Source organism: Tenrec ecaudatus, chromosome 9 (genome assembly GCF_050624435.1).
Source record: "Tenrec ecaudatus isolate mTenEca1 chromosome 9, mTenEca1.hap1, whole genome shotgun sequence".
Taxonomy (NCBI): domain Eukaryota; kingdom Metazoa; phylum Chordata; class Mammalia; order Afrosoricida; family Tenrecidae; genus Tenrec; species Tenrec ecaudatus.
In genome coordinates this window covers 55,714,213-55,740,219 of record NC_134538.1, presented here as the reverse complement: position 1 = coordinate 55,740,219, position 26,007 = coordinate 55,714,213, and the positions used below count along the sequence as shown (strand labels likewise).

The following is a 26,007-nucleotide window of genomic DNA, read 5'->3' as shown; positions in this document are numbered from 1 at the left end:
TATTGAAGCTGAAGAAAAACAATTTCATCTTCACAGAAATCACGAACTGAATGGTCCTAATTGTACAGGGAAAGCATCTACTCCAATCAGTGAGTGTTCTATTGAGGTCATTATGGTTACTGTACTAGACTGACTGACTTCTAAGGATCTTTACCTAACCCCTAACAGCCCTTAAATCCTGATTCTGCAAATCTGATTTCTCACGCCTCCTCAATTTCTCTGATAGCGTCACATCTCCCGACAGATTTGATTTTAAATCAAATTAACCAGACTTGCTGGAGAAGGAAAGCATTGAACAAATGCAGGTGTTACAGATTGGCCACAAGTTCTGTAAAATAAACCACTTTATTAGTCATGTATTCATCCTTTCCATGGTAACTGCATTCTGACTTTGTGTCAGGCACTGTGCTTTTCACACAGGAGTTTAAAAGAAGAGAGAAGATAGATTTCTGTCTTCCACGTAATTTTGAATAACGACATGAACATATTCTAACATTTTTTAAAAGGCGACGTTTCAAATGGATGAACAACTTTGGCTGCTGTAATGAAGAGATATTTCTTCTTAATGTGATGTAATTCATGATGCTTCAAAAAATGCTCACTGTTTACTTGTAAAAGAGCTTTAAAATTGATTTATTTCCACATGTGAAACAAACCACAAACTAAAGCCATGTGCTTCCTTTAGCATGCTGCTGCTTCCTGATGAATTGAGAGTACAGACTGCATGGTACAGGGACAGAGACAACTCTTAATGGTCTTCCATCCAGCAAAATGACTCAAATTTTAGTGACCAGTAACTGCAAAATTTGCAACGGTGGTTAGAATGAAGAAAAGGAGGTATCAGGAAGACCATGAAGATCTGAAAACAATAAGTTGGACAATTGAGGCTTGATTTTGCTGGGTGGGTAGCAGTTTTGTCTCCAGTTTTTACATTTAAAAAAACAGGTCACTTACCAGAAATGTCTGAATGGCGAAACTGAGTTGGTTATGTAGAACCAGCAGAACGATATAAGGCAAAAAGCTGATCATATACACCAGGCTGGTGCAAAGGGCAGCAGTGTTTGCTTGGCTGAAAAATGCACTCAAGAAGTAACTCAGCATGACAAGTGACACCCCAAAATCCAAAAGAAAGAGAAAAATAATAAAGGCGTTGCTGTGCACAAAGATGCCACTTGTTTTCAGAACGATTGCCAAGGCAACACTGCCAAGAGCCAGCGTGGCCATGTTCTCCAGGAACCAGGCCAGGAAATGGGTCGTTGGATGTACTCCCATCATCCTCATGTACTGTCAAGAGAAGGGAAATCCAAAGTTAACTCAGCAGTGGCGATGCAAAGGGAGCAGATCAGCTCATGGCAGAGGGAACACCTCCCCTTGGAAAGGTAAAGCAGCACGCAGCTGACCAGGGAATCCACTAGTGACCATTGCATGTTCGGCCATTCACTTAGAGAGAACTGAGTTGCTTATTGCTGTTAGGAGCCAGCGAGTCTCCTCTGATTCACAGTAGCACATATACAAAAGAATGGAACCCTATCAGGTCCTGTGCCATCCTCACCGTGGGCGTGATGATGGAGCCCATGGCTGCAGCCACTGTGCCACTCTATTTCTTTAAAGATCTTCCTCTTTACTTTTTTACTGCATTTCTACTTTACCAAGAACGATGTCCTATTGCATAGACTATTCTCTTCTGATAACATGTTCAAAGGATATCAGACCAAGTCTCGCCATCTTGGCATCTAAGGAGCTTTCCAACTACACGTTTTTCAAGACAGATTTGTCTATTCTTTTGGCAGTTCATGGCACTTTCCATATTCTCTGCTAGACCCTAGTTCAAATGCATTGATACTTCTTCCGTCTTTCTTATTACTATCCAACTTTCACATGAATGTGAGGCAATTACAAATATCATGGCTTGGATCAGACACATGTTAATCTTCCAAGTGACATCCTTGCTCTTCAATGTTTTACTGAGGTCTTGTGCGGCAGATTTACTCAGCGCAACATATCATTTGATTTCTTGACTGCTACTTCCTTGAACATGAATTGTGGATTCTGGGAAGATGAAATGCTTGGCAACATCCATCGTTTCTCCATTTCTTATTTCAAATTGGTCTAGTCATGAAGATTTTAGCTGTCTTTACATTGAGTTATAATCCACACTCAAGGTTGCAATCCTTGACCTTCATCAACAAGTGTTTCAAGTCCTCCTCACTTTCAGCTAGCAAGATTGTGTCACCTGCTTCTCATGAGTTGCTATATTACTGGGTCTTCCACCAATTCCGATTCCACATGCTCCATACACTTCCGTTTCTAGGATGATTTGTTCAGCACGTAGATTGAATTGGTATCTTCACAGGGTCCAACCATGATGCTCTCCTTGGCTGATCTTAGAACATGCTCTTCTTCTGTGTGAATGATTGCCTCTTGGATCATGCACAGGTTCTTCTTGAACACTGAAGTTACCTGGAGTTTGAATTCTTCTCAACGCTATACATAGTTGGTTATAATCCAGTCCATTAATGCCTTTCCATAGTCAATAGAGCACAGGTGAACATGTTACTGGGATTCTCTGCACACAGTCAAGATGCATTCCACCCCAGCAATGTTATCCCTTGTTTTATGTTCTTTTCTGAATTTCACCTGAATTTCTAGCAGCTTCCTTTCAATGTACTTACTGCTGCAACCATTTTGAATGATCTCCAGCAGTTTTATTTACAGGTGATATTAATGATATAGTTTGATAATTTCCACATTCTGACGGGCCATCTTTCTTTGGAATGGTTACAAATATGGATCTTTCAGTTGAGTCTGATGATTTGTAAGACAAGACCATTAATTCAAAGCAGACTTCCCTCTAGGCTGACCCGAGTCGATTTGGAAGTCCCTGTACTGAGGATGTACATTGGATAAAGCAGGATCCTTGAAATTCATAAATAAGTAGGTTATAATATTAAAGGCAAATAATCCACAAAACAATATGCTCTAGTCAGTGCAGTGACTAGAACCAACTAGACTGGATGGTTCATTTTACTTCACCACACAATGTCTTTAATTGATATTAAATAAGTCATGTGCACACACCATCTCAAAGCTGCTGCCATCCAGGAGGTTGAATGGTGTGTTCGGCATTGCCCAAACACATTTATAAACTTCCATGCTTTCTGTTATTTTCATAGTTTTAAAATGAATCTATAACAATATAAGAAGGGGTAGCCCATCCCCCAACCAGATTTTTTTCAAAGCCATGTATTAATTTTATTTTACAAAACCACCTATCACCTCCGAAGTCCTCTCCATGATACTTAATGCCTCTACCAAATCTGTGATTCCATTCTTGGAAACAATTTCCAAACTCATCTGTTTGGATGGCTGACAGCACCTCCTTCATTTATTTTTTTTCCTTCACTTCTACATTGTCAAATCACTGTCCATCAATGTCCCTCTACACTCACAAGGTAGTGTAGGGTGTGTGGGGCAAGAAAGGCATGCTGGGTTGTTTTGGGTTTATTTTTTACCAAAAACCGGTGCACTGACATGGCTGCATGAGCAGGTGCATTGTCATGGTGGCAAACCAGTCCCTCCCTCATCTTCCAAAACAATTGCACATTGTTTCACAATCTTTTCAGAACATCTCAATAGAATGCTTGATTAACAGTCTGACCTGTTGGAATGAACTCCAAATGCACTATCCCCCTCCCATTAAAAATACAAATGAGTATCCACTTGATCTTCGATTTCCCTTGACGAGTTTTGGGGGGCAAGGCAACAATGGGGTCTTCTACTGGTTTGATCGATGTGTGCTTTGGGAATATAAGAAGAGCACCATATCTCGTCACCAATAATGGCCGTGGGGAAAATGTCTGGGTCGTTTCAGATGTTCTTTCATAGGACAGAATGTTTCCAATTGACACTCTTTCCTTGTCAGTCAGAACCAGAGGCACAAGTTTGCAGCAACCTTCTCATTCCCGAACGTTCCCTTAAAAGTCCTTAAATCAAGCTCCAAGACAGTGCATGACTTTTGTCAACATTTTCATCCATTTGAGAAGCTGATGCACATCCAGAATGAGGTTTGTCATCAATAAACATTTCATCTCCTTGAAATGAGAAAACTACTCATACATTTGACTTATTCCCATAGCACTGTCCATGTACGTGACATGTCCATCAACATCACAACATTTCCTCTGTGGCTTTTATTTTCCAAGCAGGGAACAAAACTTTACAGCCACACAATATATTCTTAAATTGGCCATCACAAAAAATAAGGTTCTAATAAAAGTTCTTTTACCAAAAAAATTCACTGTGACCAGAGAAAACTTTCCGTGGTGATGCCACTGGGTGCACTAATTCAGAGCGAGTTGCTAGATACTCACCTAGTAAGGAAAAATGCATACTATGAAAGCTCTACCCAGCAGAGAGATTTTTTTTCCATTTTGGGGGGAGATACCTCCTCATATGTACATTTAATAGTTAACATTTTAACTATTTTTAAAGGAAAAATTCAGCAACATTGGTTTCATTCACCACAATGTGCCATCATTGCCACATCCGCTGCCAAAAGTTTACCATTTTCCAAACACAAGTTCAAACCTTCATTCTTAAAAGCAAATGTGACCATTTTAATTTTTGAAAATATTAGAACAAGAATTTTAGTCGTTATATAAAATAATTTTAATGATAAATTGGAGTCTAAAGCCTGCTCTCCTGTTTTCCTAAGTATCATAAAGTTGCTGAATAAGAAACCATGGTCTCTCTCTCTGGCTCTCTCCCTCTTTTACTCTTTCTTTCTTTCTTTCTCCTTTTATTTGCTTTCTCCTCAATCCCACTCTCTTTTCCTTCTCTTCCCTCTCACACTAGCTTCACTATAACCTCAAAAATCCTGTGGAGTAGAATAAATGTATATATATATATATTTCATAAGAATTTATATGTCAATATTTCATAAGAGTGGTCTCATACAGTATTTTTCTTTATGATATTGACTGTGTTTACTCAGTATAATATCTTCCATATTCACCCATGTCATGAGGTTCTTTACAGTTTTATCATTATTCTTAGGGATGCATAACATTCCATTATATATATGTACCAGAGTTTGTTTATACTTTTCTATAATGATATGAATTTTGGCTGTATTGATTTTCTTCTTTCAATACATATTCATGCAATACTCAGTAAAATCCCTGTAACTACAGCAGGACATCGGATTTCAATTTGAAATCATGGGCTTTTTTTTCAATAAACAAATAGCACAAAATACCTAGTAATAAGTCTAATCAGAAACATGAATGACTTATATAATGAACATTATAGCACAGTGTCATAAAAGATTACAGAAGACTTAAATCAAAAGATGTTTCATGATCAGGGATTGGAATACTTAATATTGTTAAAATGTTAGTACTGTCCTGGAAGATCTATAAATGTAGTGTTAACCCTGAACAGAGTTCCAACAGTCTTCTTCTCCACAGAAAATTAAAAACCAAACCTCGACTTCATATGGAGTGTCAATATACACCAAATAACTAAAGCAATGTTGAAAACTTGTGGTTTTAAAATAACATGTATAAGATATGTCACACAGCTACAAAAATCAAACAGACTATTACTGATATAGCAGCACACACACAGACAAATGAAAGAGACTCGAGAGTTCAGAAATAAGCCCATATACCTATGGTTGACTGCCTTTTGAAAAGAGTGCTTAATATATTAAATGAGGGAAAAGGCCTTTAAATAAATGGTGTTTGGACAATTGGATTTCTACAAGGACAAAGATAACACAGAATATATGCCTCACACCATACACAAAAACAAATCCAAAATAGATTAAAGAACTATATGAAAACTAAAACATAAGATTATTAGAATAAAATTCAGGGACAGTGCTTCCAAGCTGAGCTTTTAATAATGAATTATCTAATAAAAAAGGACATACCCACAAGCAACAAAAGACAGGATGGGTAAGTGGAACTTCACTTAAAAACAAAACCAGAAATCCTTGGTTTTCCGAAAGACTTTACCAAAAACTTGGAAAGTCAAGCTATGATCTAGTAGAATGTCTTTAGAAACCATATATTTGAGAAGACTTTAATAATATATATATGTAACTTTGACCACTTTACAATGAAAAGATAAACAACCTGATCATTAGATGAATGGATGAACAAAATGTGGAATGTACATATAATACCAGTGAGTTAAAAAAATAACTCAGACAGCAGGAGAAGTGAATCTGGGTCGTACAATCAAGACAGAGCTTTAAAACAATGTTGCTGAGTTAAATAAATAAATTACCAAAACATAAGTGCTGTAGAACCTCATAAAAAGACAAGAAAAGGCAGCATTGTAGGAAGCAGTGTGTATTCGAGTTCTACCAAGGATGGGAGGGATGAGAGAGGACTGTTACCTATGAAACACTGAGTTTTGACTTCCGATGCTATGAAAACTGCATTTGGGGCAGGTCTGCACAGCAGATTAAAGTAAGCTCTGTCAGTAAGCTGTGCACCTGTAAAAAGGTGAATTGGATAAATGTGTGCAATGGCCATATTTATAACAACAACCAAAATTAGCTGCTGAGACTCTTTAAAGTACAACCACACAGGATCTGGGTCCTTGTTTTGGAAATTTAGGGTCTTGTTTTTGTGAGAGATACAATTAATTGGCCTTCTGGCTTATATAGTGTTTCTGTTCTAACTCCTAGTTTTCTGTGTATTTTCTGGGATTGTAAAAGCTTGCAAGCAGCCATTCAAGGCATAACTCTCAGTCGCTATTTGCCTGGAGCAACAGGAGGAGGAGGAAAGTTGGGCCAGAAGGAGAACAAGGGATGTGTGGCTAAGTCCCTCCCTGAACAATTGCCTCGGAACACATTTTAATCAGATCCAAAGAAGAATCCTGACTCAATTGGGAGAGATGCAAAACAGAATTTCAAGTTCTCATAGCATCAAGGTTTCCTGAAATTGTGGAAGCTGGAAAACCCATCACTATCGCCCCAAGGTAATCTTTAAAGCTTAAACCAAAAATAGCCCCTGGTGTTTTCAAAAACTCAATAATAATTTAGGTTAACTAAGAAAATATGTCTGCCTTGAGATTATGCTTCTTAAAAAAATCTATGTACATGGAATCAACTTGACAAGAGTAACATGAAAAATTATATAGGAAACTGAAGGGGCAGTGATTTTATATCATTGTGGGGGGAACCACTCAGGAAAGGAGGTGAGAACCTTAAACATGTAATCAATATCGCCAAAGGATAAATACAGAAACTTGAATGGATGCTTTTATTCTGTATAACCTTAGTAACAACACAAAATAAAATATCAAATATCCTACAAAGCAAAATATGTTTTTCCTGAGACAGGAGCTCAAATAGACTGCACACCAAAACCCTAGCAGGGAAGAGAGAAAAACAAAGCAGTACATAAAGAGAAAGGATTAATATCCAAATTCCCAAACGACTGCTCTTCATTTTCAAGACCAGCGAAGTTTAAGGTCATTTACCTCTTCAATCTGGATCTCCCGCTCATAAGCCAGCTTTCGGACCATGCTGGCCACAGAAACCACCCAGGTCAGCATCATGATCAGGGGAAAGAAGAAGCCAACGTTGTTCAGGAATCTGAAAGAGCATGATTTCAGTCAGCATCCCAAGGCAACTAAAGTGATGAGATTCACATTCATACTCATGACAAATACTACACTTGCACATGCTATTCAACAATTTCTTGAAAAGAACAAAGTGCTTTAAAAAACAATACCTGTTGACATAATGAATTATGCATTAGGCCACTGACTGACTTCAAGGCCAGCCATTCAAGCTCGCCAACCCCTCCAAAGGAGGAAAGATGAGATTTTCTAATCCTGTAAAGATTTACAGCCTCAGAAACCCAAAAGAGCAATGCTACTCTGTCCCTTAGGGTTTCTATGAGACAAAATTGACTTAATGGCAGTGGGTTTGGTTTGGTTTGGTTTGGTCTGATCTGGTCTAGTCCGGTTTGGTTTGGGGCCAACCAAAAGTAAAAGCCATATTGAAGAAAAGGTAATCTAGGAATGGTCCAAAGGTAAAAGGATCCTATCTTCTAGTACTGGGGAAAGGGAGCAGCAAAATATAAGCCAATTAAATAATGTAGGGAAAACAGATATATAATACACTGTCAGAAAATGATAACTGCTAGGAATAAAAGTGAAGCATATTCAGGAATAGGGATAAAAGAGAGGTTAGCCAAAATATCTATGACAGAAATACTGGAGCAGAAAACAGGATGAATGAATAAACTAATCATGTAGATATTTGAAGAGAGACCGCCTCATACAGAAAAACAAAGTATAAAGACCTAAGATGCTAATGGCATCTTCGGGAATGGCCCTGGACCTTATAGGCTAAATAAGAGATAGGCCAGAGGATTAGCAAGGAGTCAGATCGTGTAAGGATGTTGTGTGACTGGGTAATTCCCAGATTTATTCAAAGACAAAGCAGATAGAACTTTCAAAGGTAGAAGAAATCAGAGAGATGACATGATCAGCTGTGTGTTCATTTAAACACACACTCACACACCCATGCACACACATATACACATCACCACCACCCCCAACAACCGCCACCACCAACAACAACCCTAAAGGTGTTGCAGACATTGGAGGTGATATTGGGAAGCCTCTGTCAGGAGACTAGAGTTACAAAAAAATAGAGAAGAGACAGTGGTTGTCTTTCTTACGTTAACAAACGTGAATCCTGGAGACAGAGTAGTGTCTAGATTCTCTCCTCTGAAATAGCCTCTCACAGCCCCTCTAAGGAATTATGTCAACTAAAAATCCAGGGCAAAGTTCAACCTATCAATTGTGTTACAGCCTGATGACATCTTCTTGGTGTCATAAACCTTTTGAAAGAGAGAGAGAGAGAGAGAGAGAGAGAGAGAGAGAGACAGACCGACCCAGCAGGGTCAGATATTTTTGGCCTTTCATCTCCATCCTGAGCTGGATCATACATTTGGTCCCACAATCTCGGTTGTATGGCCTGTGGTCATCAGAGGACAACTGGTGATGAATTTATTTGGCCAGCTTTGAACCTCTGCCCCCACTAGTCTCTGTCCACTGCTGTTTCTACGTTGACATCCTGCTTCCTGTTCATTAGCATCTGTGTGTCTGGAGAAGCCTGACCTGAATTGCACTTAATTTACCTACAACTGCGTGAGCCATTTTTATAATATACCTATTTGTCTACATACAAACATCAATGGTTTCACTTCTTTAGAGAACCCAGCCTAATGGGGGATGATTCCATTGAAATAAAACCATAAAGATAAATGTTCCAAATTGACTCTTGAGTCTAACTAAGCCTAAAGGCACTGAGAGCCCCATCTCTTTAAACACATAAGTCTGTCCCGACTAGTACAGAGGACACTATTAATCCATGAAGCTAAGTGGCAAAGCTAATACCCCGAATAGCACTACCAATCGATGACATGCCGGTAAAGAGTGAGGCACTGGGGATCATGTGCTTGATACTGTGTGTGTGTGTGTGTGTGTGTGTGTGTGTATGCATTTCTGTGGATTTCTTTCTTAAGTCTACCCAGACTAACACATTATGGTACCAGGAGTGAGGTACTGGAGAAACAAATCATAAAGGTATAGGGTGGATGGTTATTTGGCTTCTCCCTCATAGTAATGTTTCTTCTTTGGCTAGCCAGAAGTCAGATATGTCCATGCCACTTACTGGGTTGTTTTCTGGAAACAATATGGGAAGTTAACATTTTGATTATTTTGTTTGGTTGTAGTCTTTGGATATTCCTGTTTAAAATGGCAAAAAGGAATGCTGTTAATGTATATTTTGAGTCCAGGGGTAGAAATCACCATTTGAATTTCGCAGAAACCATGCTGCTGAAGAAAATGGCTGACAGAAGGTCAAAATGTTTGACAGAAAGTCTGCATCTGGTTTAATGCTCTCAGAGACCGAATCCCAGTTTTGTACAAATCGAATAATTTAGATAAAGATTTAGATAAGCTAAATAAGGATTGAACCTGACTGTTTTAAGAAATGAGTTTAGTATCTGATTCTAATTTTTGTTTATACTGTTTTCTTCTGCTTACTATCAATATAATAATTAATATAAATGTTTATTTGGAAGTATGAAAATAGAAAGCTTGTAAACGCACTTCCTTTCAGACTTAAAATTTAGTCTTTAGATGGGTTTAGACCATGCCTGAAAAGAAAGCTTTGAAAAGATACACCCCACCCAGTGCTTTGGAGTACTCAGGGACCAGTGGTCTTTGTCAGAAGATGGAAAACAGCTGGAAATATGAAGAACACTCCTCTCTGGGACTGAATGTTAAAGGGAGCCTGTGAACAGGCTGAAATGCTTGCTAGGTGACCACCTGGATCCACTTGTTGAGTGGAAGTGGGAGAAATGCAGCAATAGAGAGACAGGTTGAGTTTGGCCACTGACACCTGTGGACTTGGTTTACAGGAAAAAGAGGGGAAGATGAGAGCGGGTGGACTGGTCTAAAGTTCATGACCTAGCACGAGGGGCTAGGCTTGTTGAGTAATTGTGACAGCCCGTGGTCTAAAGACAAGATGACCAACGGACACCCTGGGGAGGCTGAGTGAGGCAGCCCACGTTGAGTTGACCAGAGCCTGACCAGATGAAGAGATTTTTGAGCCTGTGAACTGGTGCATATTGCTGCTGGCTTTAAAGGTGGCCTGTCCTGGTTTGACTTTGCTTATTGCCGTGGACTTCACAAGGTTCCAACTGGAATGAAGATTCTTCATGTCGAAAAATATGATTGTCTCCTCAGAGCACTGGGTTGATGTAAGTGGGCAGTATAAAAATTGGATACCCACAATTGGGGGGATAAAGACATGACATAGTTGGTTTACTAACCTTCATAGGTAGGGCATATATTCAGAGGATTATAGGATTAAGGTATAGGTGTTACTTAACTGTAATTGTTAGGCTAAAGACTTATGTACAGATGCCAAGTTGGCAAGGGAGTGGATGGGCGTAGTAAAGATTTATTGTGCCAACCTGATTGATAAACACATGTGGGATTTATTCAAGGGTAGAGAGGTAAATGGCTCTCTGAGCCTTGCCTTTCTAGTTCTTGGGTCTATTGCTCTCTGATAGTCAGACCAGGGTGCAGCTGCCTTACCCAGTTCCCTGCTTCAGCTGGCAAGGCTCACTTCCTGCAAGACTTCCCTGAGAAGCAGCTCTGGGTGCTGGAGCAGCCACGTGGAGACCCCTGCCAGTGCTGAGATGCTTACACTCTCACTGATTCGACTTTCCTCCTGCAGTCGACGTCATTGTGTGTGTTTTGTGAAATTGAGGACGTTGTAGATTAGTGTTGGACACATGGGCTACAGTTGGACTTGTGGGCTTGGACAGCACTGGGTTGGGAAGCTCTCTTAATGTACACTTACCCTTTACATAAAACACACACACATATATATATATATGTTTCTGTGGATTTGTTTCTCAAGTCTACCCAGTCTAACACAGAGAAAATCATCTTCCACAACAAGTATTTAGACTTGATAACCAACAAGCTGGAAAACCCTGGTTCACAAAGATATGTTGTTGGAAATGGAAGAAGAAAATGCAACACAGTCTCAGACAGAACAGGCTATGACCGCAAACACTTGATCCAGAATTTTGTAACTGGCATTGTAGAGAAATCCATTCTTGCTGCATTGTTGTTAATAATTTCTATGACCTCCTCTTGTGCTTTCTCAGGAACATCTTCAACGTTGACTGTGAATGGGCTTCTGGCAAGTGCAAATGGGGTGTCAAGTAGATTTGAAATGTACAGTGAAATTTCATCTGCAAGTGTTCTTTCGCAGAAATTATCATTGTAATCCTTTTGTCTGGTTCAATGTCATGTTCCTCTAAGAAAGCAGATCAGGTAGACGACAAGTAAATTTTATTTTCATCCAATTTTTTTGGCCAAAGCTGATTTGGAATGATCTTTTCAGACAAATCAAGGCATGTTGCATTTGGTCCTTGCAGTGATAAATTTAACTCATTTCAGATGGCAAAGATATCAACCATGTAAGCTATTTTCTGCAGTTCACTTTTATTGCTGAAAAGTGCTTCAAATTATGGTCTTGCTTTCTGATTAAAAAACATTGTGAGTTCATCCACGAAGCTCAAAAATATGCTTTAAAACTTTTCCTCTCAACAACCATCGCACTTCAGTGTGAAATAGCAGAGTATTATTCAGCGCATCCTACTCATTGCACAGTTGCAAAAACAGTCGACTGTTTACATTGCTCACCTTTACAAAATTGAATTCATGATGCTTTTCGGTACTTCTTGTAACTCTTGTGGCAGCGTCTTTGTTGCTAATATATGCTGATGAGTCATACAGTGAACTTGATGACTTTTGGTGACTCATTCAGTTCTAAACATTGAAATCCAGATCAACATCCTAGCATAGCTGAAGCACCATTTGTGAAAACAACACAATCATTTTCCCAAGAGATCTTATGCTCATTCAGAATTTCACCCACCATATCAAATACATCATGTTCAGTAGTGGTCGTTTCAAGGGTTTGCAAAAAAGAAACTCATCTTTAAAGTCACCATCATTAATATACCTCACGTAAACCAGTTACTGTGAACAGTTTGCAATGTCTGTAGATTCAAGTTAAATGCTAAATATTGGAAGTGGAGCAGATTTAATTTCCTGGATTATCTGATCAAGAATATCAGCAGACATGTCATCTATTCCTCTGCGGACAGTGTCGTTAGATGAGGAAATTGCACTCAATTTCATAACAAATTCGCCTCTGATCATAACTCAACGTCTTTGGCCGCTGACAACAATAAATCCTCAGAAACGGTGAGAGGTTTCATAGCTCTGATGATTCTGAGTGACACTAAATATGAATCTTCAATGGCTACCATGTTTTGTTTGTGGTACTTGCCACCAGTGTCAAGTCTGACTTTCTTGAGTCCATCAGCTTTGCTTCTAAAAGAGTTGGCATCCTTGCTGGCAAAGTTCGGCTGCTTGCTATCAGAATGGTGTTTTAGTTTGTTTGGCTTCATAGATTCGGCTGACAGAACTTCATAACAAATAATACATTGGGGTTTCTCAATTCCTGCTGTAATTATTGAGGTAAAACCATACTGTAAAAAATCCTTACTATGTTTTCTTTTTTTAACATTCTCTACATGATCCATTGTCATGGGATGGTTTGATAATGAAAATAATTTATAGCAATAGCTTTAATAATACAAAAGATGATACATGACATAGTTCAGTCAATACAATTCATTAAAGTTTCCTATTGGGATTTTTTTTTGTTATTTTTTTACATACCTATTATTATCACAAGGGGGCAGTACTCACAGTATTCACATCAACCACAGCTGAATATCAAAGAATATCAAAAGACCAATCAGCATCCAGATTAAGTTCCCATGGTACAGATTTTTTTTTCAGCAGTTGATGATTTTACAGTACGTGATTTTACATTTGGTTAGTAATTATAATTCATGAAGTATCATTTCACCTCCAATACTGCTGCTTTCAACACAACAACTGCTTTCTACACAGTAGCTGCTTTTTACACATGTGACTGGTCCACATAAGGACATTAAGGCACCAACCCCGTCACATACACCTGTATCTGTATGAGGTGTATATGATGGGTTTGGTGCAATGATGTCATCACGCTGGGTACTCGTATGTTGGCATATCTACTTGTGGGTGGACACGCCTGGAGACAAATAGAGAAGTGATGTCTCCATTTCTAAGACCATCGGAAATGTGTTTTCTGATGGTTTTAGGACGGTGACCCCAGTGAAATGGTCATCTGACCCCCCAAAAGGGTCGCCCCACAGGTTGAGAACTGCTGCTTTAGTGTACGAAAGCACTTGCCTGCAAGAGGGTTGACTGAGCCCTGAGGGGTAGGAGCCAAGCGTCAGCACTCAGCTGACAAAGACAAAGTGAGTCACAGTAATGCGCTGCAAGGGCAAAGTTGTAGTCAGGCTGGCCTGGCTCCTGTGGACTTTGGGCGCTGGCTACTTAGGCAGGGTGTCTGTAGGAGCAAAATAGAGGAATTAACCTCTTTGTTTTTATGTATTTTCCTGCTCAAGACAACTGTAACGAGCCAGATACTTGGTGAATTACCTTTTAAAGTCCATCTCATTTACTTACACAGTAAACAGTGACCATTTACAGAGTGCAGGGTGTTTTAGATGTTTACATATGGGATTTTCAGGCTTTTTGGTTTTGTTTGTTTAGAAACCATTGTTTTAGATAGGAAAAAACCCATGACTAGTAACTAACACTGATGTTATTTACTTGTAATTCCAAACAAGGCTATCTGTTTTTCCTGAGTAATATAATTTTCCAAATAGGTAAATTTTAAATCACTAGTAAATTAAAAAAATATGTAATACCAATTTGGATCACACAATGCATTGCCCTGGGTACATGTGCTGCACAAGACCTCTTTAGAGTGTGGAAAAATACGGATGTACTTTGAGTAATAGGGTGTGCCTGGCCCAATGCACAGTCTTTTTAATTGCCCTATAATGATATGAAAATTTGATAATGAATAAGGGAGATCAAAAAAGAATTGATGCATTCGAATTGTGGTGCTGGAAAAGAATATTGAAAGTACCATGGACTGCCAAAATGATTTAAAAGTTCTGTCTTGGAAGAAGTATGACCAGCGTGCTCCTTACAGGCAAGAATGGCCAGGCTTTGTCAGACATGCTTTGGACATGTTGTCAAGAGAAACCAGTCCCTAGAGAAGGATGTGCTGCTTGGCAAAATGCAGGGGCAGGGGCAGGGGCAGGGGCAGGGGCAGGGGCAGGGCAGGCCCTCAAGGAGGTGCATGGACAGAGGAAGCATCACAAGATCAAGCATAGGAACAGTGGTGCAAGGCTCACACAGGACTGAGCAGTGTTTTGTGCTGCTAAGCATGAATATATTGGGTTGCTGGGGATCAGAACTGACCCAAAGACACCTAACAACAATAGCAATGCTGTTTCTTCCTGAGGTGGGGGAGCTTAAAAGCCTTTCTATTTGTTCATGAAAATAGAAAGATTCGTTACTTAATGGCATTGGAAGATATGGTTACTGAACTCTGTTCGTGGAATATTTTAAGTCTTACAAAAGAGCAAATAAATATCATGAACCCAAATCATCTAAGCCATTAATCCATGACTGCAGAAGTCCCATGGGGTCCAAGTTCAGGGACTGTGCCTGAGGTGTCCTCTGCACCCTTTGCGTATTTATAAACAAGGAAGTCATGTATACACTTAAATTTGTATGAACCCAACTTTGAAACTTTTGAGGAAACTAATCTAGGCCTGCAAGGATTCCTAAAGTATATGCGCATATCTGACTGAAAATATTTGTAGAATGAGTAAAATAGGAAGTTGGATGTGAGAAAGTATAACACATGACTACATATCTCAGGATGTTCCTTATTATCTCATGGGAACCAGTCAAAGTCAATAAGAGGAAAGAAAAAGATATTTTATGATTTGGGTAAATATTCTGGAGAGACTTCCAAGTATTTGAAAAACTATCAATATCATTTACATACAAAGGAGCTGGAGTCCCCAGATGGTGCAAGCAGGTACGTGCTTGGCCACTAGCTAACATATTGCTTTATATTCAAAGACATGCCAAAAGAAAGGCCTGGATTTTTTTCTTCTGAAAGATCATAGCAACTGATAGCCCAATGGAGCACAGTTCTACTCCGGCACATATGGAATCATCATAGACTCCATGGCAGTCACGATTGACTTGGTTTGCGGTTTTCACCCATGAGTTACATAAAAAGTTACATGATTACAGTAGCAAGATAGATAGTTATCATCTGAAGATCTCAAAAGGTGCCATCAAAAATACACCTCTTTTTAAAATCATTTTCTTGGAGGTTCATATAACTCATCGCAATCCATACATACGTCCATTGTGTCAAGAACATATGTATATTTGCTGCCATCATCATTCTCAAAACATTTACCTTCTACCTGAGCCCTTAATATCTGCTGCTCATTTTCTCCTTCCCTCCAAACTCCCCCGTAAACCCTTCATCATTAATAATTTATTATTATTTTGTCATATATTACACTGTCTGATGTCTTCTCCCACCTTATTCTCTGCTATCCCTCCCCCAGGGAGGAGGCTATACATAGATTCTTGTAATCAGTTCCCCCCTTTCTACCCTACATTCTCTCCACCCTCCAGGCATCGCCACTCTCACCACTGATCCAGAAGGGGTCATCTGTCCTGGATTCCCCGTGTTTCCAGTTGCTATCTGTACTTATGTACATCCTCTGGTCTAGCCAGATTTGTAAGGTAGAATTGGGATCATGATAGTGTGGGGGAGGAAGCATTTAAGAACTAGAGGAAAGTTATACGTTTCATCGTTGCTACCCTGCACCCTGACTGGTTCATCTCCTCCCCACAACCCTTCAGTAAGGGGTGTCCGGTTGGCTACCAATGGGCTTTGAGTCTCCACTCTGTACTCACCCACATTTTCAATAATATGCTTTTTAGTTCCTTGATGCTTGATATCTGATCCCTTCAACAGCTTGTGGTCACACAGGCTGTTGTGCTTCTTCCATGTGGGCTTTGTTGCTTCTCAGCTAGATGGCTGCTTGTTTATCTTCAAGCCTTTAAGACCCCAGACGCTATATCTTTTGATAGCCGGGCACCATTAGCTTTCTTCAAAAATACACCTCTTGAAGGCTAGGAACATCCTTTGAATCCTAGTGAGGTATCAGAAGCCTCTCCTAACCTTACTCTATTTAAAAGGTAACTACACGGAGGGCTATGTGAAGAATCCATGTATTCACAGAGAGCATTCTGTCTCCGCAGCAAAGGGAAGGAGAGCCTTTGATCTGTACAGCTCTTACGTCATCTGGCCTCCACCAACAAATTCTCTTGCAAATAACTGATAAGTAAGGTTCAATGCATGCAGCATGAATAAGAAAAAATATTGTAAGTTCTGGCAAGAAGGAAAGGTGGTTACAAGACACACAATTATTAGCAAATGAAGCAAAGAATACATTACAAAGGATGATGACAGAGAAGAGATAAAAGCTGGAAATATTTGCTTTTGCCACCAACTAATAAGTCCATTACCTCTATTAAAATATTGTAAAGCAGAAAAGTTAGAATATGGAATTTATGGTAGAAATTGCAAGGTAAAGAGAATGTATGTTTATATTTCATACATATAACTAATTTAATCTATATGAAAAGTTATATAGTACATTCATTCAGTAGAAATACCTGAAAGAAAATTCTTCAGAAAAGTCTAAAATAAAAGTCCAGGTGACAAGATGTTCAGAAATATATATGTATGTCAAGAAACGAAAGTAGATGACGGTGAGTAAAAAGGAAAACAGCAGAAGTCATCATTGTAGCATCATGCAAGACAGGACAGGAAGACACTAAAGTCCTCACAGTGGCCTTATAAACAGCATCACAATAAATGGAGAGAAGTTGGAATTGCAAGGAAAGCCATTCTGCTTGAATCAATAATGCTATGGAAGCAGCAGCCCAGAAAACAAATGACGCACTGCACTGGGGAAAGCTGCTGAACAACACTTCCTCAAAGTTTTCGAATACGTAGATGTCATTGACGTGACTAAGGTTCCTCAGACTCAAGTCCTGAACTTGCCCATTCCTTCAGATGCACGAGAAAAAAGAAGGAAGGCAATGTCGAGAAGAGAAATGAAAAAGGAAGAGAGGAAAATGATGTTATTAGAACTGCAGCACTGGCAAAGAACATTGGTGATGGACTGCTACAAGAATAAATAGATCAATCTTACAAGAAATAAAACTAGGATATTTCTTAAAATCAAGAATGGCATCACTGCTTCACTCACTTTGCATGGGAAAGGCCAGTTACTAGGAAAACATATATATATTCCAAAGAGAGTCAAATGAAAACACGATATCCCATCAGTAAGATGGATGCACACAATAGTTGCCACAATGATCCCAAACATATCAACAATCACGAGGATAGAAATGATCCAGGCAATGTTTCATTCTGTTGACCATAACACGTGATGTGCAACACATGACAGATAGTAACAAAAACAGCATTTCCAAGCACCAATTCGCAAAGCAAACGCAAGAAGAAGAAGCAAAGACACAATGATCCTCTCAGAGAGGGATATCTCCTTTTTAGTTGGTGATATGAATATAAATTTTTAGCCTCATAAATGATAAGAATGGAAAAAGAAAGGGACCAGACTTTGTACTCTCATAAAGAGTTACAATCTTGGAAACCACCAGGGGACAGTTCCACTCAGTCTTCTTTTAATTATAAGAAACTACATTTCTCTTCTTTGTGGTCTTTGGAACATCACTATTTAACTAAGATAAATAGCTTTTTAAAAAATGCTATACCAAATACTTCATTGGAATTTATCTTATTATAAGGAAATAATAACTTTTTAAGCTTAAAATCTCTCTGAAAAAAAATTCACTTACACAGCAACCCACAAGCCACTGCACTACAAGAAAGTGACACATCGATGATGAAGTAGACTAATAGCATCAAAAAAGGTGATTTATCCAAGTATTTAAAGCAATTTTTCCCACAATGCCTAGGTACTGGAGTTACTTATAAAGTACTTTAGCAGTTGTATTGGCATACAGTTCTTATATCATACAATTCAATAGTCAATCATGTTGAGAAGAGTTATGCAATCATCACCAGAATCAATTTTAGAACCTTTTCTTCTTTCTTGTACTCATTGTTATTAGCTCCTCATTTCCCTTCTGCTCCCCCTGTCATGTCCTCAAGAAACCATTAATCCAGTTTCTCTATAGATTCACCTATCATGGAGTTCATATTCAGAAAAACATACCAATCCCCTCGCCCTCCCCCCAAAAATAGCAAAATGAAACAGAGAAAAATCACAACCGAAAAGAAAGCAGAAAATCCTAAAAGACGAGATCAAATGAGAAGGTGTTAAATTTTAATCTACCTTCACCCACAATAATCCACTTTCCAATGCACTTTGCATGGTAGCAAGACTGCTCACATCTTAGTCTATAGTCAGAGGGGATTCGGTACCAGAGGCTTAAATCACATTTATTTCCTCTTCATATAAAATTTTTTTAATGATACATTGCTGAGAACAGTTTGCTGGCCTTTGTAAATACCAGTTCTAAGAAAAATGCACATAGAACAGATAATCACTGGTTAAAAAATGTCCAAACCAAAAACATTACTTGGGAGGAAGGGAAAAATTTTTACACTTTGTAAAAAAGGACAATAATAGGGTGACTCGGGAATTATATTATGAGGCATAGCTGAATGAAACTGATGCTTTGACCTCTTTATTCCTGACCCTTTTTTTGTCTCCACTGCATTGTAATAGCCCAAGGTTACCACAATTAGGTCACCATCTCTCACAGAAAGAAACGTCTTTCTGTAATAGCACCATCTTCTTCATCAAAAATACTTTCGTTTTTATAAACAGGTAGAAAACACAGATATCAAGATCTATGCTTCTTCATTTATTCGACATGACTTTTAATCATCTGTGTGGCAGGCCTGACTTCTGCACAATGGCCCAGTATATCAATGAGGGCTGTTATCGGCAATATTTCACTGCAGGATAATTGTCACATCCTCCTGATAGATGACTCAGGATCGTCTCCATAACACACCATTTGCAGACACTTGCATTTTACTGTGCTTGAGAGAGAAAACAATACAGTGGTACCATCATAGTCTGTACCACAGGGATTGCAACCCCCTCGGCCTTTCAAAGCTTCTGAAGTCCAGGCATGAAAGAACAGTGTGTGCCACCATGTTAGTGGCCGTGTAGAAACAAAAGAAGGTAGGACTCAATCACAACTGGACAGGTCAACCCTCTCCTGGGATTTAAAGGACTTTCACCACCTGATCCTACACAGATGTGCAAGCGCATTCTGTCTTCCTCTCCAAGAGTCACCAAACAACCCTGGCCGGACTTCTGCCTCCAATTGGAAAACACCCCTCTGACTCACCGGTCCTCGCTGTGCTTTCTCTAGGTCAGAGTGCTTTCTTCGATTAGCTTTCCCAGATGCCACAGCCTTTAACTCAACTTTAACTTCAATGTAAACCTACAGACACCCTCAGCCGCATCACGCAATTTAACACTTAATGTTCTCTACTTACATTACGTCCTCAAGGTCTCCGTGGGATCCATCCCATCTCTGCCCAGCACATGGCACAAAATTGAAATGCAGTGTTTATTTCTTAAAGATGTGAGCCAAAGAAGTAACATTCCTCTATTACACTTGCTTAAACAAGTGTAATTGATTCAGGTAGGCAAAGTCCTATATATATTTTTCATCAAATTTATTCAAAATGCATTTCAACTACAGATGACTGGTGCCAAATTTAAAGCTCAATTTCAACACACTTCAACAATTATTTTTCCTCCATGAATACAAAATAATGACTCTTCAGTATATAAAATAATGATTCTCACAGAATGAAAAGAAGGAACTGATTTTTATTTTATGTTAATTTTCCTTTGAATGACTACCAAACCAAAAGACCAAACTCACTGCCATGGACTTGATTCAGACTCAAAGTGACCAGGTAAGACACCGTAGAAATTCTCCACACAATTCCCAATGCTATAAATCATTGTGGGAGCAGACATTATGGGGGAAGAATTCAACTTCTTCCCATCAAATGTCTGGTAGGTTTGAACTGCAAATTGGCATTTAGCAGCCTAATGCTTAAATCTCTGTGCAACCAGAGTTTTAGGGGATGACTACAGAAACCCCCAAACTTTCTCCACTTTTGCAAGTGCAAAACCCCTTCCCACTGCAAGTGGAAGTTTCAAGAAAACTCAGCTATAGTCCCAAGTACTCACAAGTCACTGGTGTGGCAGGGGTACGGGATTGCCTGTGCCCGTGTCGCTGGTTCCAGAGCGTCCTGCCCCGTCTGCACTGCGATGATGGCTCTCTCGATCATGTCTTGCAACGGGACAAAGATGTAGTTGTATTTGAACCCGCCAGCTGGTAGAGTCTGTGGATGGAACTTCCAAAAGGGATTTTTGACCATATCTGTTCTCATGCTGTATAAGATACTGGTTCGAATTGTATATGTGACATGAGGCGGCAGTTTCAGAGGCTCTGGCGGGGAATTCTTGCTGATGAAAGAATTAGTGAATACAATACCTGTGGCGGGAAAGAAAAGGTAAAGGGTTATAGTGTGAGGAGGGCTTGCACAATGCCAGTCGTAGAGTAGAACCGGGTGGACCATCACCGCAGCCCGCTTCCCTTGCAGAAGGACCCCTGAAGCCCAAAGTGCTAAAATGGTTTAAATATTAGGCAAGCAATTCATGATTAGTAAGAACTAAGATTTCCTAATGTTCAGTCCAATGTTTTTATTTATTTTAACCAACTCAATGCAGTATCATCAATGTGTAGAAGTTATTTGTTTGGTACTGCTGTAGTACTTATAGAATTGTACTAGACTGCGCTAAGAATATTTTTCTCAATTTCAAGGTGTATCCCTATGATTCCATCTCTTATGAGATTATAGAGTATTATTCAAAAATTTAAAATGGATTCTGTATTCAGTCACATGACTTCCTTGAATTTCACAAAAGAAGCCTCAAAAACAATTTTTTTAATTGTGACTCAAAAAGAATCTAAGAGGACACAGCTTTTTCTTAAAGCACACACATGCCTCTTGACGAGGTGGCTAATTAGTGAGTGGGGTTGTATTGTCCATGACCTTGTCTGCTCTTTTTCTCATGCTATCAGGACACTGATCAAAAACAAAAAATGAGAGAGGAAACTGTCTTCTTTCTGAACCCTTAAAACAGACTTGTAGGGAGAAATAGGAAATGCGACCATCTATGTCTATGTGTGCTTTGTGAACACAGTTTTCCTGAAGTACTTACTGGCCAGGAAGTTGTTCTGCTGCATGAGTTCATGCGCCGTGGTCTCCAGGAGCTCGGCAGACTCCTGCGCCTGGAAGCGGTTCAACACCACGCACGACGAGAGATTGACCAAGATTTGGCCCAGGAACTGCAGGTTTCTGGCCCCGGTGTGGTTACGCATCTTGCCCAGCATTCCTCCTGAAGGAAGTGAAATTAGGATATATGAACTTTGTTTCCAACCCTGTGATTACTGGTCATATCAGGTGTTTTTGTAAATACATGTGAAAATGAATACCAACTCCTTCACTAAAAATTCGTCACATCTTGCCCTATCCGGAGTCTCCCTTCCCCCCTTCTCTGCTGTCCCTCTCCCAGGGAAGAGGTCACATGTGGATCCTTGATAGGGCAAGATATGACAAAATAACGATGTATAAATTACCAAGGGCACATGAGGGAGGGGGGAATGGGGAGGGAGGGGAAAAAAAAGAGGACCTAATGCAAGGGGCTTAAGTGGAGAGCAAATGCCTTGAGAATGATTGGGGCAAGGAATGTATGGATGTGCTTTATACAATTGATGTATGTATATGTATGGATGGTGATAAGAGTTGTATGAGTCCCTAATAAAATGTAAAAGAAGAAAAGAGAAAAAAAATGATTAGGGCAAAGACTGTACAGATGTGCTTTATACAATTGATGTATGTATATGTATGAACTGTGAAAAGAATTGTATGAGCCCCAATAAATTGTTAAATAAAATAAAATAAAATAATTTTAAAAAATTCGTCACATCTGTCCACATGGAAACTTCTCAGCTTATTTATTGAGAATAAGCTCTCCCCTTTAGAAATAATCCCCTAGGATTATGACACTTGTGTGTCCATACAAAGTACTGTTAGGCCAGTGGGAGGTCTCAGGACAGTTGTTTGGACCAAAGGGACATCTGGCAGTACAGAGGGACAGTGTAAACATAGAGGAGAAAGCCTTATCAGGGATAGGAAGAGGCTCTCAGAGAGAATTTAGGGGAAAAATACAATAAAAAGCTAATGTTTCTGCCTATAGCTGAGTAATACTAAAAAGTCATTTGTTAACTGAAAGAATAGCCAGTGTATTTCAAAAGTCATGTCATAAAATTAATTTGAAGAAAGAAAAAGAGGAACATTCACAATGAAAAAATAAAATCTTGCTGCAGTGGCTGCCTTGAATGTGTGTCTTTGGAATGGTAATGTAGCGAGACATGCAAACTAGGCAGCATTTTTGCTGCTGAGCCTGAACTTCAAACATTTTCCTAGCAAATGCACTGGGGACATTGCATGAGCCAGGGCTGTCTTCAGGAAGGAGATGGAGCACAGAACACAAAGACACGGGGAAAACCAAGCATCTAGAAGTGTGAAAAAATGCCCCAAACCAGCCAGCGCTAAATAATCCACTTAAAGAAGGCAAGTGCCTTTAAGAACGAGAGCCAAATTCCTAAGTGACAACACCTTTGTGAGGACGAAATCTTTAAAAACAAAACAGCAACGCAGGATATTCTAGTTTTAGGTTCACAGACGAGTTGCTCCCAAAAGGCTGATGTCCCTGTCTACCTCTTCTCTGATTGCTGGCTTCCTACAATGGTGTGGTACGTCTGTTACAATTAATTGACTAATTCTGACACCGTATTATAATTAAAATGTAAAGCTTTCTCTTTGTGTTCTACAGTCCTGTGGGGGTTGGCAACTGCATAGTGCCACGCATCAAGCATTAATACACTATTAAACCACATAGTATGGTGGACTAAACACTTTTCATTGCCCTGTGTGTTCACAGAGCCCAGGCCTATCCTTCTTCACAGAGCCCTTCAGTCTAAGGCATTGTTGGAAATTCCAAGTGTGCTTCTCCCTGCACACACACACACACACACACACACACACATTCCTGTCACTGGAACTGAGGCACAATTGTGTTGCTCCTGTGAGTGCGCACACGGCAGCAGCTTCACTAGGCTCTGTCTAGGGGCCGATATTCACAGCAGAGCAGTTTTTACTCCTGGGCAGTCTTCAACCACCACCCGCCACCCGCCACGCGCCATCCCCCACCCGCCACCCGCCACGCGCCACCCGCCACGCGCCATCCCCCACCCGCCACCCGCCATCCCCCACCCGCAGCTCAGGTTCAGCTCATCTTTGAGACCCTGAGATTCTCTTACTCAGAACGTTACAAAGAAAACATAAAAATTAATCAAAAGGAATTGAACATGTATGAAATATGCTGATATGTTTTTATACCCACAGCATGCACACTTGCAAAGTAAGCCACAGAAATTATATAGATAAAATTAAAAGTGTAACAGAATCATTAATTGCCAATGTTCACTCGCTTGTTATAATGTAATCTCAGGGAGAGCTTCCAGAGTAAGATGGGTTAGTGATCTACCTGGGAAAATCAGCCAGAGAAACCCCGAGGCTCAGTAGGACCCCTGATATTCTAAGAGACCGTGCAGAAGCAGGCCACCTGTCATTTCATCCAGCATGTGGTTTTCATAAATTGGTGGCAGACACCTCTGCAGCTAACAACAAAAGGCCAAAATCATGATTCCAACGCAAATCTTTTAGCTGTGCAGGCCATGCTTTCAAAACTATTGCAGGTGGTGTTTTTTCAGTGCGGCAGAATAAAATGTCTCTTTAGTGTGTATATTAAAAGATGACAATTAGTTCCACTTAATGCAGAGTAGACATACCATACAACCTAGGGTGCAAGATTTGGGTTCCTGGTATAATTAATTATTGGATAATCTTGAAAGAATCACCCTCAATACTACATCATCTGTACTTTGAAGTAGATTTTCAAATTCTAATGGAATCAAGTTGTTCTGAAGCCATGACAGATGAATGGATCCCTCAATCTATTGCCCCAAGATAATCTTTTAACTTTAAAACAACCACCGTTTTGTTTAACTAATAAAGAAGTCTATCTCAATCATCATGCTATTTTGAGAACTACCTGCATGCACGCAAATGGACAGAGCTATTTAAAATACTAAGCAGAAACATTAGGGGACAGTCCCTTGATGTTAATAAGGAGGAACAACTCAGAAAAGGGGAGTAAGCATAATATGAAGAATGTAATCCTTGCCACTAGATTTTACATGGACAGACTGTTCAATTCATATGCTTCGCTGTGTACATTCACAACAACAGCAAAAGAAATAAAGTGTAAAGAAAAATACAATAAGGGATGACTTCACCTCAGGAACACGTGGCTTTGTTTATCTTTGGACACAGAATCAAAGCCGCTATTTTTAAAGTCGAGCAAAGAAAGCCACTGGGGGGAGCACACGAGCTAAAGGCAATGAAAAATATTTGCCTTTGCCTATGTGCAATAGCAATAACCTTAATCTATGAATAGATACATACATAAGCATACGTGCAATCAGGTAGGGGAAGGCAAAGGGGACCACAGCCAAGCATTTATATGGGTTTGACAGAGAATATTTCTGTCTTCACATGTGCTGCAACTCAATCCCCCAATAGAGTAGAACCTGCAGGGGAGAAAGCTATAACAATGTAACAGTAACCAAACACCTTGAAGGAGTGTGTTGCTGGTCCTAAGAACTCAGGATCCTAGTCTTGTGAGACTTCATATCCCGTTGTTATAAAATATTCCCCAAAGACAATGTTCTACAAACTCGTGATTAGCAACTGGGGTCCATATTTGTCTCTCTCCTTCTGGAGCAAAGAAGATGCACGGAAACAGTGAACTAATGATGCTGGGAGACTTAGCACCACGACCCTGATGCTAGAACTCGATGTTGGCTGGCTGTCACGACCAACTGCGCTGAAAGGTATCACAAGAGGATGCCCTGAGTGGACTTAGAGGAAAATGTGGAACACCCAAAAGCGTTTAAAAAAACAAAAAGACCAGGCCTACTGACCAGAGAAAAATGATAGAAACCTCAAGACAATGGGCCACAGCCACCCTTCAGCCTGGGAACCAAAGTCACACCCTGGCTGGCACACCTTCCAGTTAGATGTGCAATAATGCCAGGGAGGTGGGCACTGCTTAGAACAATCAACCATTTGGGATTAAAAGGGCAGGTGGCCTAAGCATATAGCTGAGGAGGCAAGAAGGACCCAGGGAAATGGTCAACAACAGAAGGAAA

At 39.7% G+C, this 26,007-nt stretch overlaps 1 protein-coding gene across 1 annotated transcript in view; it reads right to left on the bottom strand.

The window, feature by feature from the left end:
- Positions 1-26,007, bottom strand: part of ABCA13 (ATP binding cassette subfamily A member 13) — a 458,452-nt gene that overhangs the window by 272,403 nt on the left and 160,042 nt on the right. The window contains exons 25-28 of the mRNA XM_075557314.1: positions 21,891-22,067; positions 20,853-21,159; positions 7,498-7,612; positions 955-1,284 (exon numbers count right to left, since the gene is read on the bottom strand). Of these exons, the coding sequence (XP_075413429.1) occupies positions 955-1,284; positions 7,498-7,612; positions 20,853-21,159; positions 21,891-22,067 (929 nt within the window). The remainder of the gene's footprint in view (positions 1-954; positions 1,285-7,497; positions 7,613-20,852; positions 21,160-21,890; positions 22,068-26,007) is intronic.